The 11,586-nt window shown below is 37.8% G+C and overlaps 1 protein-coding gene across 1 annotated transcript; it reads right to left on the bottom strand.

The window, feature by feature from the left end:
- Positions 1-2,644: 2,644 nt before the first annotated feature.
- On the bottom strand, positions 2,645-7,878 carry LOC145783093 (uncharacterized). The gene is made up of 3 exons (XM_082594866.1): positions 7,656-7,878; positions 4,193-4,334; positions 2,645-3,517 (listed from the first exon to the last, which is right to left on the bottom strand). Exons 1-3 carry the CDS (start codon positions 7,779-7,781, stop codon positions 2,739-2,741), a joined length of 1,047 nt encoding a protein of 348 aa, XP_082450992.1. The 5' UTR covers positions 7,782-7,878; the 3' UTR covers positions 2,645-2,738.
- Between the last annotated feature and the right edge of the window lie 3,708 nt (positions 7,879-11,586).

The raw sequence follows: 11,586 nt of genomic DNA, 5'->3' as shown, positions 1-11,586 counted from the left end.
CCTTGAAACTATATTTTCTCTCCTGATTGGTTGGTCTAACCCCAACTTATACAGCAAAATCCGTCATTTTTATATTTAAAGTTAGCAGACATGGAATTAATGTAAAAATGACGAACTTTGTGTTAGGAAGGTACAGCACTGGTGCAGTGCTGATAGCCACTGTAATTTCACAACGCGGTATCACACTGGATCAAGAAATCAAAGCCAACGTCATCTAACAGTTGACACATGGAAAAAGAGTTTGACCTCGACTACTACCTAACAGAAGGCTACATGCAAGAATGTAAACAGAAGGATGCTGTGTCTAAAAATGGCCTCGTACTACAATCGGCTAAAAACGGCTGGAGTGAGTTCACTTTTTGGTTTGTTATAGAAACAAACAAAACAATGTTTTCAATCGTTTAATTCCTGCAAGTGTGGAAACATTTCCATCAAGAAACACTCGAAAATACTTAAATATACTTTTTGTTTTGAAACGTAGTGTTTTCTCTCAACAGTTTCAAGAAATCCTTGGTTGGACACAAACGTCATTGAGTATTACTGCAGAAGGGAGACGTATAAAACAAGAACAAGCGTTTGTATTCGAAACACTACAGTAGCAAAAGATGCATTGATAAGCTTTTGACTCAACGTTATCAAAATAATGCGACGAAGTGAAAAGGTAAAAATTTATAGCAGAAAGCACAACATTTCAATACAAATAAAAAAATTTGTAGAGGCAATACGAGTTGTTTTTGACCACATACGTAAAACACTGTTGGCATTCTGATTTGACATTCTGGTTTATCGTTTTAAACAAGCGTGTTGAGTCTAAAGAAGATTCAGGAAACTAAAGTACAAAACTAGAGGTGGGTACAGGGAAGTTGAGAGGATATTTTGGGATCGGTTCCAATAAGAACCTTGGGCCCTAAATGAAGGTAACGCCTAGAACATCACACAACTAAGGCGAAAGAGCCATGTCCATTGAGTCCTGTCTTTGCCATGAGTTACCAAGAGGGGTGGGGGGACTTATATACCAGTCCCAGGTATACAAGTTCTCTCATTTTCGCAAACCATCATTTTTTCCCGATTAGTTTTCTTTTTTCAATTTCTCTTTCGCCTGAGTTGTGCAATGTTCTAGGACAGGTTTTTCCCTAAATCAACACATTAAGAAAAGCGCACTGTTTCCAAACAATACGAGAATACGCTGTGGTTTCTTTAAGTTTCCGGGCCCAAACCTTGAAAAGGTTTGGGCCCCTAAAATTATCTCAGACGCTGGTCCAAAAGTACACCCTGGACCCCTGACAACACTGCTGGTTGGATGTAAGGGGACACAAAAGTGGTTTGATTTTGAAAGTCAACAAATGCACACTTTTGCGTACTAAGATTGCTTGACTGTTGTACTTAGAAAAGTTTCGTATGTTATGTGATGTTCATCCTTGGTGTTGTCCCAATGTTTACCATATTGAGAAAGAGCGATATTACAAGTGGTTTTGACTGAAACCTATTGCAGGCTATATCAAAAGTTGTGACGCACATTTGATATCGCATCAAGAAACCAGTTCATTTGGAAAAGTTACCATGCAAACAGAAACATGTTGAAATTAAACAAAAACCAATAAAAAATTGAGGAAAAATAGTAAACTGCATAAATTACAAGCAATTCGAAGGCATATATGCGAAAACGTAGGCTACACTGTATAGTGTATATAATCACTAATTATCAAAAAACCTCCACAGTCAGTTTCATTTAGAATAATAATGTTGTTAGCCAGCCTACGTATATTTTTGCATTGATTTAACGTATGTAAATGTTGAAATTTTTTTAAAAAGACTGATTTGATCAAACTTCTGGTCTCATCGATGTGAAAGAGGTTGTAAAGTATTTTGATTCTTAGTGATTTTTTTACTTCGTGTATTTATGTTTTGATTTGCATTGAGCACTCTTGTTTTAGCATCGGTATTGTTGTGGCAATACGAGTGTAGGCGAGTCCACTGCGGCCGTTTTCCTCATCCAGGAAAAGTCGGCTATGGCATCGCACAAAGTTACTACAAGGGGCGGATCCAAAAAGTAACTTTAGGGGGAGCGGTTTCAACAAAACACAATGATATGTATAGGTATACATTAATTCAGGGCCGGATTTAGCTGATGGGGGGCCCGGGGCACTTTTAGATGGAGGCCCCGTGCGAAAAACCACCTCTACGTCTACAGTAGCATTAATCAAGCACTGCACAGCATTTTGCAGAAACTTTAAAGGCTGAAAGAAAAAATAATAACTTAATAACACAAAATCACATTTTTTCCAAGTAGGGGGGCCCTTCAAAAGTCGGGGGGGGGGGGGGCGGGGCATCTGTACCCTCTGCCCCCCCCCTAAATCCGGGCCTGCATTAATTTAATCTTGCAAATACACTACGAATAAAGTTATTCTTCTGTGTTTTTGGGGGGTAAACGATCGGCCAATTCCTCTGCTCCCCGGATCCGCCACTGAGTACGACACACTTCTTTCGATTAGCTTACACCATTGCTTAGGCTTGTTGGAAGTTTGCTAGAAATTCGCTGTTATGTAAGTTGTTAATTGTAGAGTAATCGACAACAACTCAGCAAGACCTATACGATTGTTTTCATTGAATGCGAATATTTTCATGAAATCTTCTCAAATGCGGTTGTTGCCGCATAAAAAATAAAGTAAACAAATAAAGCGATATTATGAAGTACAAAAAAGGAAAGTTTCTCCGCTTGAGTACGGCTGGCGCAAAGTTTACGTATTGGGTACGTTTACAAAATATTCAGAAAATGGCAATTCAGAACGATTACATGATAAACTTCTTTGCACTTTTTTCTCCTGTTCAATATCAGGAATAACATTTCGGAGCTCTGGTCGATGCTTGTCCAACATAACGTTCACACCCAGGTGAGGTTGAGCCCGCATATGCTGCTGATGATGTTTTTCGGTTGTAGGTCGTGAACAATGAGCTCTTGGAAAGGTCTTGCTGTTCGAACGAATATGTCCCAATCTACATGCTGCAATATGTTCTCCTGTGCTCTTCACAGCAAATCTGTCTTCTTCATTTTCCGTGGACTTTTCCTCATCCCCGTTACCGGACGGTTGAAGTTGATTGGAGTCTAGTTCTTTGTTGTTGAGAAGTTGCATGATTGACCCTGTGGTGGCAGTGAAACTAGCTGACTTTCTGTGCGTGTGGAAGACCGGTGTGTCTGTACTTGTGGCGGCAAAGAAACGACTTCCCGGATCATTGGAGCTTTCATCAGGAGACGGAAAAGAAGATGTGGAGGAGTTATACGATGAACAAGAGGAGCAGATGCTCCTCATGTCCAACTTAGCTTCACGCAAGCTCTCTTCCGCTAACTTCTCAACCCAGGTTTTGGCTTCCCGGATTGTGGTGGCAATAAAGCGAAAAGTGAGATTTGAAGCAAAATCGGTCATTTCAAAACTTCCTCCAGTCGTCTTGACAAGCTTAGCTCGACTAACAGAGATCACACATCGTGGTCGACAACTTGGTGCGGTCGTAGAAGAATCATCTGAAACATTGAACTCAATTACTTTAAGCTTGCTTTGAATTACACATTCATATCAGTCTGCCAAGACAATCCATCTTTTTAAGATTTTTTAAAATCATGCCTGTTATTAGAAATGTTATAGCCTACTTCAGATATGTTAACTCTGTTATGCTTTTTTAATGTTTTAAGCAAAAGTTATTAAATGAGTTAATACTGTAGGTTATTATAAAATAAATGCGTTTGATAAATTACTTGTCACAACAAAAACATGACTTCAAAACAAAATCACGTTAAAAGTTTAAATATTCCTGATAGGAATATGGAAACTGAAAATGTTTCATTTCAGTGTGATCTTGTTTAACTTCAGCTGAGTCATATTGAGAAATACTTACTATCACAACAGTTGCAATAAATACAAAAACACCGGATTAAAGAAAGGGGTAGAAGCTACAAAACGCGAACTTCGTCAAAGAGGTAAAAGGAAAGGTAATTACGACCAAGAAAGTTTGCTCGGTCGCAACTACTAAGTTTCTTCTCAGTAGATCTATGTTTTGTCTCAAATTAAAAAAATGATGAATCTTATGATGTTACTTTGTGTTTGTGATATACAGAATTTTTCCTACGATAAGATCAGCAGCATGAGTCACCAAAGAATGTCTCAAAAACACTCTATGAATGATTGATGTGTGCACGTACTTGCTGAGCCGCCCCCAACATTTTGTAAATTTCTTCCTTTTTCCAATTTGTGCCAAACCAAGAAAGGACTGGTTTCATTGACGTACAAGGTCACGTGACATTCTTTTGGACGACTTCTTTTTTTCTTCCACGGTTCGTATACCTATGGAAAACAAAAACTCGATTGGTAACATATAACGATTTTGGTTCACCCGGTTACGATTTTACACAAACACAAGATAAAGCAAAGCATAACCAAGAGTACATGCTCGACTCGGTGGCTTAGTGGTTAGTGCGTTTGCCTCTGAATCGGTAGGCATGGGTTCGATACCTTGTCGGGTCATACCAAAGACTTTTAAAAATGGTACTGAATATAGTTCCTGCTTGGCACTGAGTAATGGACTGGATTCAGTAATAATGTACTCAGTTGCGCCTTTATACGGCTGCATTGACACTGTCTGCTTTGTAAAGCGTTGAGGAGCAACGCATTCTGCGATGGATGCAGTGCTATATAAAAACAAGCATTATTATTGTTATTAAATCCAGAGCCTGAGGTATTACGGTAGTAGCTATGATATTGGAGTGACGCGGCACGCCGCAAATATAGGTAGACCTACATAGCGTACTAACAAACGCCATAATCTAAGTAAAACTGTGTACATATTTCTACATATTCTTGAATACCGCGGTTGAAAATATTGCCATGCTATGTAGCTATTCTGTTCATTTCTGAGTTGCTTTTCAGTTTCACATTTGAAATAAACAGCCGGTAGTCGAAAATGTTAGTTTCTAAAAAAAACTTTTGTTTGTTTGTCGTATCCAGGCTTGCACCCGGTGGTTGAAGATTTAGATTAAGTGGACGGGAAGGCAAGGAAGCCAATCTTCGTGTCCACCTTCAGGCATGCCTTTAAGTGTCCTGCCAAAGACACAGCCGCATGCTCTTGAGCGGTGTCGAACCGGCGCCCTTTCGATTGCCGTTCCAAGGCTCTCACCACTCGGCTATGCAGCCAACTTTCAAAAAGAAACTGTTGCAATGCAACACGATTTCCTCTACCATAGTGATCTTTATCCTTGCACAATCTGAAGAAATGTTTACAATGTTTTTGCTATAAAATTTGAAATGTTGTACAAGTAGGCCTCTTAGGAAACAGTTGTCTCCTTTTCAGGACAGTTGTTTAGCTGAGGAGCAATCGGACATACGTGACCTGTCTGATTGCTTCGTTGCAAGCCAGTATGAATGACGGTAACCTTTTAACGTGTTTCCTACTTCCTCAGTTTAAACAAAATTAAGAATTAACCTATCAGTTATTTCAAGCCTTCTTCTGATAACGCCTCTCATGCCAAGCGACTACTAAAATAAAAAAAAATGTGATTATTGGCAATGCAAGAAAAACGAAAACAAATTGAAATTGTAACCCTGATCAAGCCGTCTGTAACAATCAATGCGTCTGGTCTAGCCGGCTACGTCAATCCACGCGTACATTGGGCTATGTTCACCTTAATATATTGATTATCATAGCAAGCAAATTGTGAAATAGCTTGGTTCACTATTTTTACCAGTAGTGTCCCCAAGCGGTCTAGGAAATACTTTTAAATCCGGGATCAAAATCTTGAACACTGCATGGGTTTTTCTTTTCCTACAGTGCGTTTACTTCCAATTCATTGAAGACAATTATTGCTTTGTAATGGAAAACTACCCGACGTTTTTCCTGGATGAAGTTATCAGTATTTTCGCATTTCCTTTCAATAAAAGGTGTCTTATTTTCTGTTTGGTTTCAGAAGCGTCTTGTTATGAGGCTATGGAGGCCCGAAACATTTTCCCAACAGTCTTGGCCGTCCCATTTTATACAACTGTACGTTTATGACAAGGAAATAAAGTCGTTAAAAAATTAAATATATTTAGGGCATAGCAGACAGGATAAGAATTGGCTGCCTTCCCCCCAAGAAAAGCTAAAAAGTGAGATTTCCTGTGAACAGAACAAACTACTTGGATGCACTACATTGACACTCTTAAGAAAGCTTATGTTTATCGCATCCAGGCTGTTTGCCCGATAATTAAACATTTACTGAAACGCAAGGCAGAGAATCTGCGTCCACTAAAGGCACTTAAGTATGCAATAACATCTTGTCAAAGACACAGCCGCATTCTTTTGGGCGGCATCGAACCGGCGACCTTTCGAACGTTAATCAGAGCTCCCACCACTCGGCAACGCAGCCGAACCTACTGATTTGCGAAGGCCTTGCTACAAAGCGAAGGCTTGGTTGTTTTCATGTAAACTAGGAGTGGGAATTGCACAAAATTTTGCCAACAAATCAAAATTATATCATTTTCTCACTGGGTAAACAATTTCTTTTATATTAAATTTTCTGACTTAATCACTTTAAGCCTGATCAAATTCACGTTTTGGTTTTGAATAACTAATGAAAACAATTTGGCAATGCAAAACCACTTAAAATAACAGTAAATATATAAATTATGCACTAATTCTGTACAAGAGCTTGTCTTTTAAATGTGGCAAAAATATAACTAATGTTTCAACAATAAAAATCTTAGTAAAACTAAGCCCTATACAATCTCGAACTTAAATGCCGATATCGTATAGTAATTATGATTACGACTGACTGTAGTCAGTAAAATCGGAGACATAAAATGTAATGCCACGAACTTTCTTTTTATTTTTACAAAATAGTTTTTACTGATGATGTCATTGACACATTCCAGACAGCAAAATCCGTGATTTTTACATAGATTTAACGTTTTAACATTGACATTATTGATTTAACAAGACAGACGTTGAGTCAATGGAAAAATGACTTATTTTGCTGTCTGGGCAAGTGGGCATGCAATATTATGGTACACAAGCTTACCATATATCTTTATTACTAACTTTGTTAAACCTCAGGTTTGTTACGTAATTACCAAAGGTTGTCATTTTTGTGTTGATTCAACGTAACCAAACGAAGCAAAAAGCAATAACTTTTGCTGGGTGGTTAGAAGCTAAGAGTTGAATGCATAAACAACGGTTCTTTCAAGCCGCCGATTTAGCTAATTGTTTGACCTGATAATCGAGAATCAATTTGCACAAGGATCATAGGTGGATCAGTAAGCGGCAATTCCAATCATTAGATTAAGGTAAATGCAAACGAAGAAATTAGTCCTCTAAATAAGTTGCTTAATCAGTAAATTCACTTAATCTGTAAATGAACGATTCCCTGTCGGTGTGCCTCATCTTAAATGCAGCAATACTGCAAAGTAGAGAATCAAATGGGACCACAAATTTAAAGGGACCACTTCACATAATTTCTAATCTCTCGGGCACGGTTTAACGTTCGCGTTTTGTCGCTTCTACCTTTTCCCACACCCCTGCTAGGTTATGGCAAGTGATATTGTTTTTTTTGCATTGATGATCGCAAATAAAAAACATGAATGAATGATTTAGCAGTAACATTACATTTACATAAATACATAGGGTATGATACTAACCTGCAAATTGCCTTCTAGAACAGGAACGCTAACTTGAATGCTTGTAAATAAACCATGTTGGTCTATTTTTGGTGGTTTGTTTGAGCCTGACCGAAAGATGGTTCCCAAAGGTGTCATCATATGCATCAAATGACGTCAAGTAAAACTGGTTCTAACTAGATTAGACCAGTAAAAATGGTTGTGCAGAGTCTTTGAAGAGAAGGAAAGAGATTTCAACTATCTTTCCAATGGTAGGATGGTTTAATCCACTACTAAGACAATATTCACACAACTAACATATAAAGTCGCTTACAGTTTACCACATAAATGTCAAGCTTGAAAAGCTGAAAAACAAACAAAATTACTAAACTCACACCTTATGATAAAATAAAGCTAGTTTTCGTATCTAGCATCTATTTTTCACAAACCCAAATCTGGTCTACACTGCACATATGCGAGAAAAAACTTCTAAAAATTGTTATGATGCATTGCAAAGTAAATCCACTTTCAATGCAAATATCTTTGTGCTAAACCTCATTTTTCTTTCTAAGACCACATAATTCCGTGTGACGTTTTCTCAAGCTGCTGTCAAGAAAAGCTGAAATCCGATTTGGCCGCATCCTACGATTGCATTTCAAATCTGCTTTGAAATAAACCGAACGATGCTTTTGCCAAAAAATCATGCCTTGAAAAGATTAGCTATCACTTCTTCAAAGTCGGCTTGCAACGTATATCGACTTACATTTTAAATACTCCAGCCATTGCAATTTTAGTCCATACAATTTTAAACAAAGCTTGAAAAATATTAAAACCTACTCCTACAGTGAATCTCTAGTGATCTTACTTATGGTCAGCCCAACATCTTTATGCTTAAACAAAAGCAAATAGGAATATGACCTGAAAAGACCCACACGTTACAATGAATATACATGATTGCAGTACGCACAAGTTTAATTCAGTGCGAAAGGCAAGTTGTTGACGTGAAGCGATTATAAATTTGGATCCTTCAGTCAAAAGCTTCAGAAAAAACTAATCAAACCTGCTTTCTCGTAACTAAATCTTGCTACACTTAGCTGCCGAGAAACTAGACTTTCAATATCGCTGCTTAGATTGATCTCACTTAACTCACAAACACAGAAGCTGGAAAAACAGTTCAATCATCGTAAAACTCAGTGTTTTACAAAACAGCAAATCATTTCAATTCTGAAATTTTGTGTTTTTTTTTAAATTGTACTTCGGGTGGATTTGTTTCACGCTGTCTTACGGTGCCACTGAATCGAAAATACTACAAAGCTAGCTAAGAATACACCCGACTATAGAACTGTACACTGTACAGCGGAAAAGATTGTAATCTGCGAATTCCAGCAGCAGCTGCATATCTTCGAGCAACAGTGGAAGCCTGCATTTGCTAACAAACTAGCGTCTACTACATCGAAACAACGTCGTCACTTGATAAAGTGACGTGAAGGGATTGATTTTATGACATGCATGTGGCTAACAGCACGATTGTTAGTCACATTGCTCCATTCTGTTCGTCGTTTTGTTTGAGAAACAATGGAGCGCAAGTGACGTAGCACAAGCTCAGAGCCCAGCTGACTACAAGAACTGATCCCGACGAATTTCTTTGCTTGAAAGTAGAACGAAACATATTTTCACTTCATAGAAAGCGACCCGAAGTGTAAATTCTTAATTAAAAAAACAATTGAAAAGAAAGCAAATCGAAAAACTTGTATCGACATTAATGTGGCTTGTCACTGCCGCCTCTGGGAGACCTGGATTCGATTTCAGGTTTGGCTCGACTTCACACTTTAGTTTAAAACATTTTAAGCCTATTTTGTGAACAAGATAGCAAAACAGTGAATATTTTACATCGTAGATATGACATAAAGTTGAAAACCTGCACAGACTTTAGTTGTTGCAGCGTGACAACACATAAAACCGCACTATTGTTACAATTCACCAATAAACGGCAAATCAGTTAATTGGGGTTGAGGAAATCACACTTTTACTTCTTCTAATTATCTAGGCCGCGATTCATCTCAAGCAGATTAACCAAAAACGCCAGTACCTGTTTTTTTTTTGAGCAGGCAATGAGACAATCAGGAAAGAATGCTTGTTGTAGGCAAGGCCATGTTGCTTGTATGGAATGGAAAACCGACTGTGGTTGAAACCTCTCAACCAATGTACAATATTTTTCTTCGCTTCCTTTAAGCTATACTGACATCTCTTCCTTATCAAGGAAGTCATCAAAGATTCCACGCCAGCCCACAGTCAACATGTTTCCTCTCTAAACGTTAACATAGTATATCTACAATAGAGTCACAGCTGGCTTGGGTTTAATGCAAAAAAGCTGATTTTGCACTTTTGCACTGACCATCCATTAACATTCCCATAATAAGTAACCTTTGCTCTGTGCATGATTTGGGTTTGCGAAAAAGAAATTTCCAGAATTTGTAGAGACTTTAGCTTGCTTTCCTTTCAAATTTATGTCGTCGGCAAATTCTTTTGGAACAATTGCACTCGAACTCCTACCACATTTTGCATAGCAAGAAAAGGGCACCGACTTTTATTCACAACAGTGGCGTAAATAGAAAGACAATTTTAGGGGGAAAAAGCAACTACTGAGGGGGTAAAAGTGATTCAACATGAATTTTAATGGTATTGTGAAACGTTAAATAGTATTATAGCATTTGTTTGGGGGGAGGGCAATATAAAATTAGGGGGGATGATTTCCCGCCGTGGCTACGCTTCTGACTCACAAGTCACAAAGTACTGCTAACACGATGTTGCAACACATTGGCAATTCGATTTCAAATTTGATTTTTTTTTTATTTGACAATTTTGCATTTGGATTACCCGAAAATACTTTTTTTCGTTAGGAAATTTCACAAACGAAAACCAAGGAATTTTGGGTCAAACTTTAATTTCGTTTCGAAGTGTGTTTATCGAAGAGAAGGCTCATATTCTATTGACCTATAAGATTCTTTTGCAGTCATAAAAAGATTAAATTAGAGTTAGACCCTTGACAAACTTTTGTGAAAAAAGTCTGCAGTTCCAATTCGTTTTGCTGCATTTAAAAAAAACTTTGCTTTCACTTTCGCGTTATCATAACAAAAATCGTTTCGGTCAGCTTTTTCTATAACTTTCCACATCTCACATTTGGAAAAGCCTAAATTTTAATAACTTGCAGGGACAAAACGTCAAGTATTGTTTAACTAGCGAAAGATTTCTAGAAACCGAGCACAAACGACTTCCAATGGAACAAAGTAATCCAATTGTTTCGCCATAGGCCAGTTGACGAAGCCTCGTGTGCTTTTCAACCATCTTATCTGCTTTCTAGCTTTGATTCAATCCCAGACAGCAAAATCCTTCATTTTTACATTGATTTCACGTAAAAATAACGCATTTTGCTATCTTAAATGTGGTAGTCATTGAGCTGTTCATAAATGACGATCTTTATACCAACGGATATTTTCTTTGGGTCAGAATTTAAATGCAACAACTTTGAGCTTGCATTTTGCTACTTGATTATTATGAATCAACAATATTTGATTAAGCTCACATCATTCTGACTCACAGCAGCATCAATTGTCTGACGGTTTCGTTAGAAAGTTGTTGCTGTAACTTGCTTTCCTACTTGTAATTTAACAATAGAAGCAAAATAATACTTTCTGCTCTTTTAAACAGTAAGAGTTATTAAAATCAGCCGAAGAATAAATTCAAAACCATTTCCTCACTTAAATCTTTTCACCTTACTTTACAAACAACAACAACCTTGCTGTGGGCCGTGGGATGCAAAGACGATATCACCGCATAATACAAAAGCAAGCCAAATTGAAGTGAGTCTGAATGAATTGTGTTGGCGGTAGACCAATGTGACTTGATGTCGCTTTTTTCTCTTAATTTCCCGTGGCTAGGCGACAACATCACAATTATTTTTCTTGCATTTCCG

Source organism: Aplidium turbinatum, chromosome 14 (genome assembly GCF_918807975.1).
Source record: "Aplidium turbinatum chromosome 14, kaAplTurb1.1, whole genome shotgun sequence".
Lineage (NCBI taxonomy): Eukaryota > Metazoa > Chordata > Ascidiacea > Aplousobranchia > Polyclinidae > Aplidium > Aplidium turbinatum.
The sequence above is the reverse complement of the archived record's forward strand: the minus strand, read 5'-3'. Positions and strand labels throughout refer to the sequence as shown.

Bases quoted from the DNA above. Each gene is read 5' to 3' on its own strand.
- LOC145783093 (XM_082594866.1), bottom strand. From the start codon at position 7,781: ATGCATATGATGACACCTTTGGGAACCATCTTTCGGTCAGGCTCAAAC. The intron at 4,335-7,655 runs GTTAGTATCATA...TGTTTTCCATAG, and splicing joins TTCTAGAAGGCAATTTGCAG to GTATACGAACCGTGGAAGAA. The intron at 3,518-4,192 runs GTACGTGCACAC...TCAATGTTTCAG, and splicing joins TGTTGGGGGCGGCTCAGCAA to ATGATTCTTCTACGACCGCA.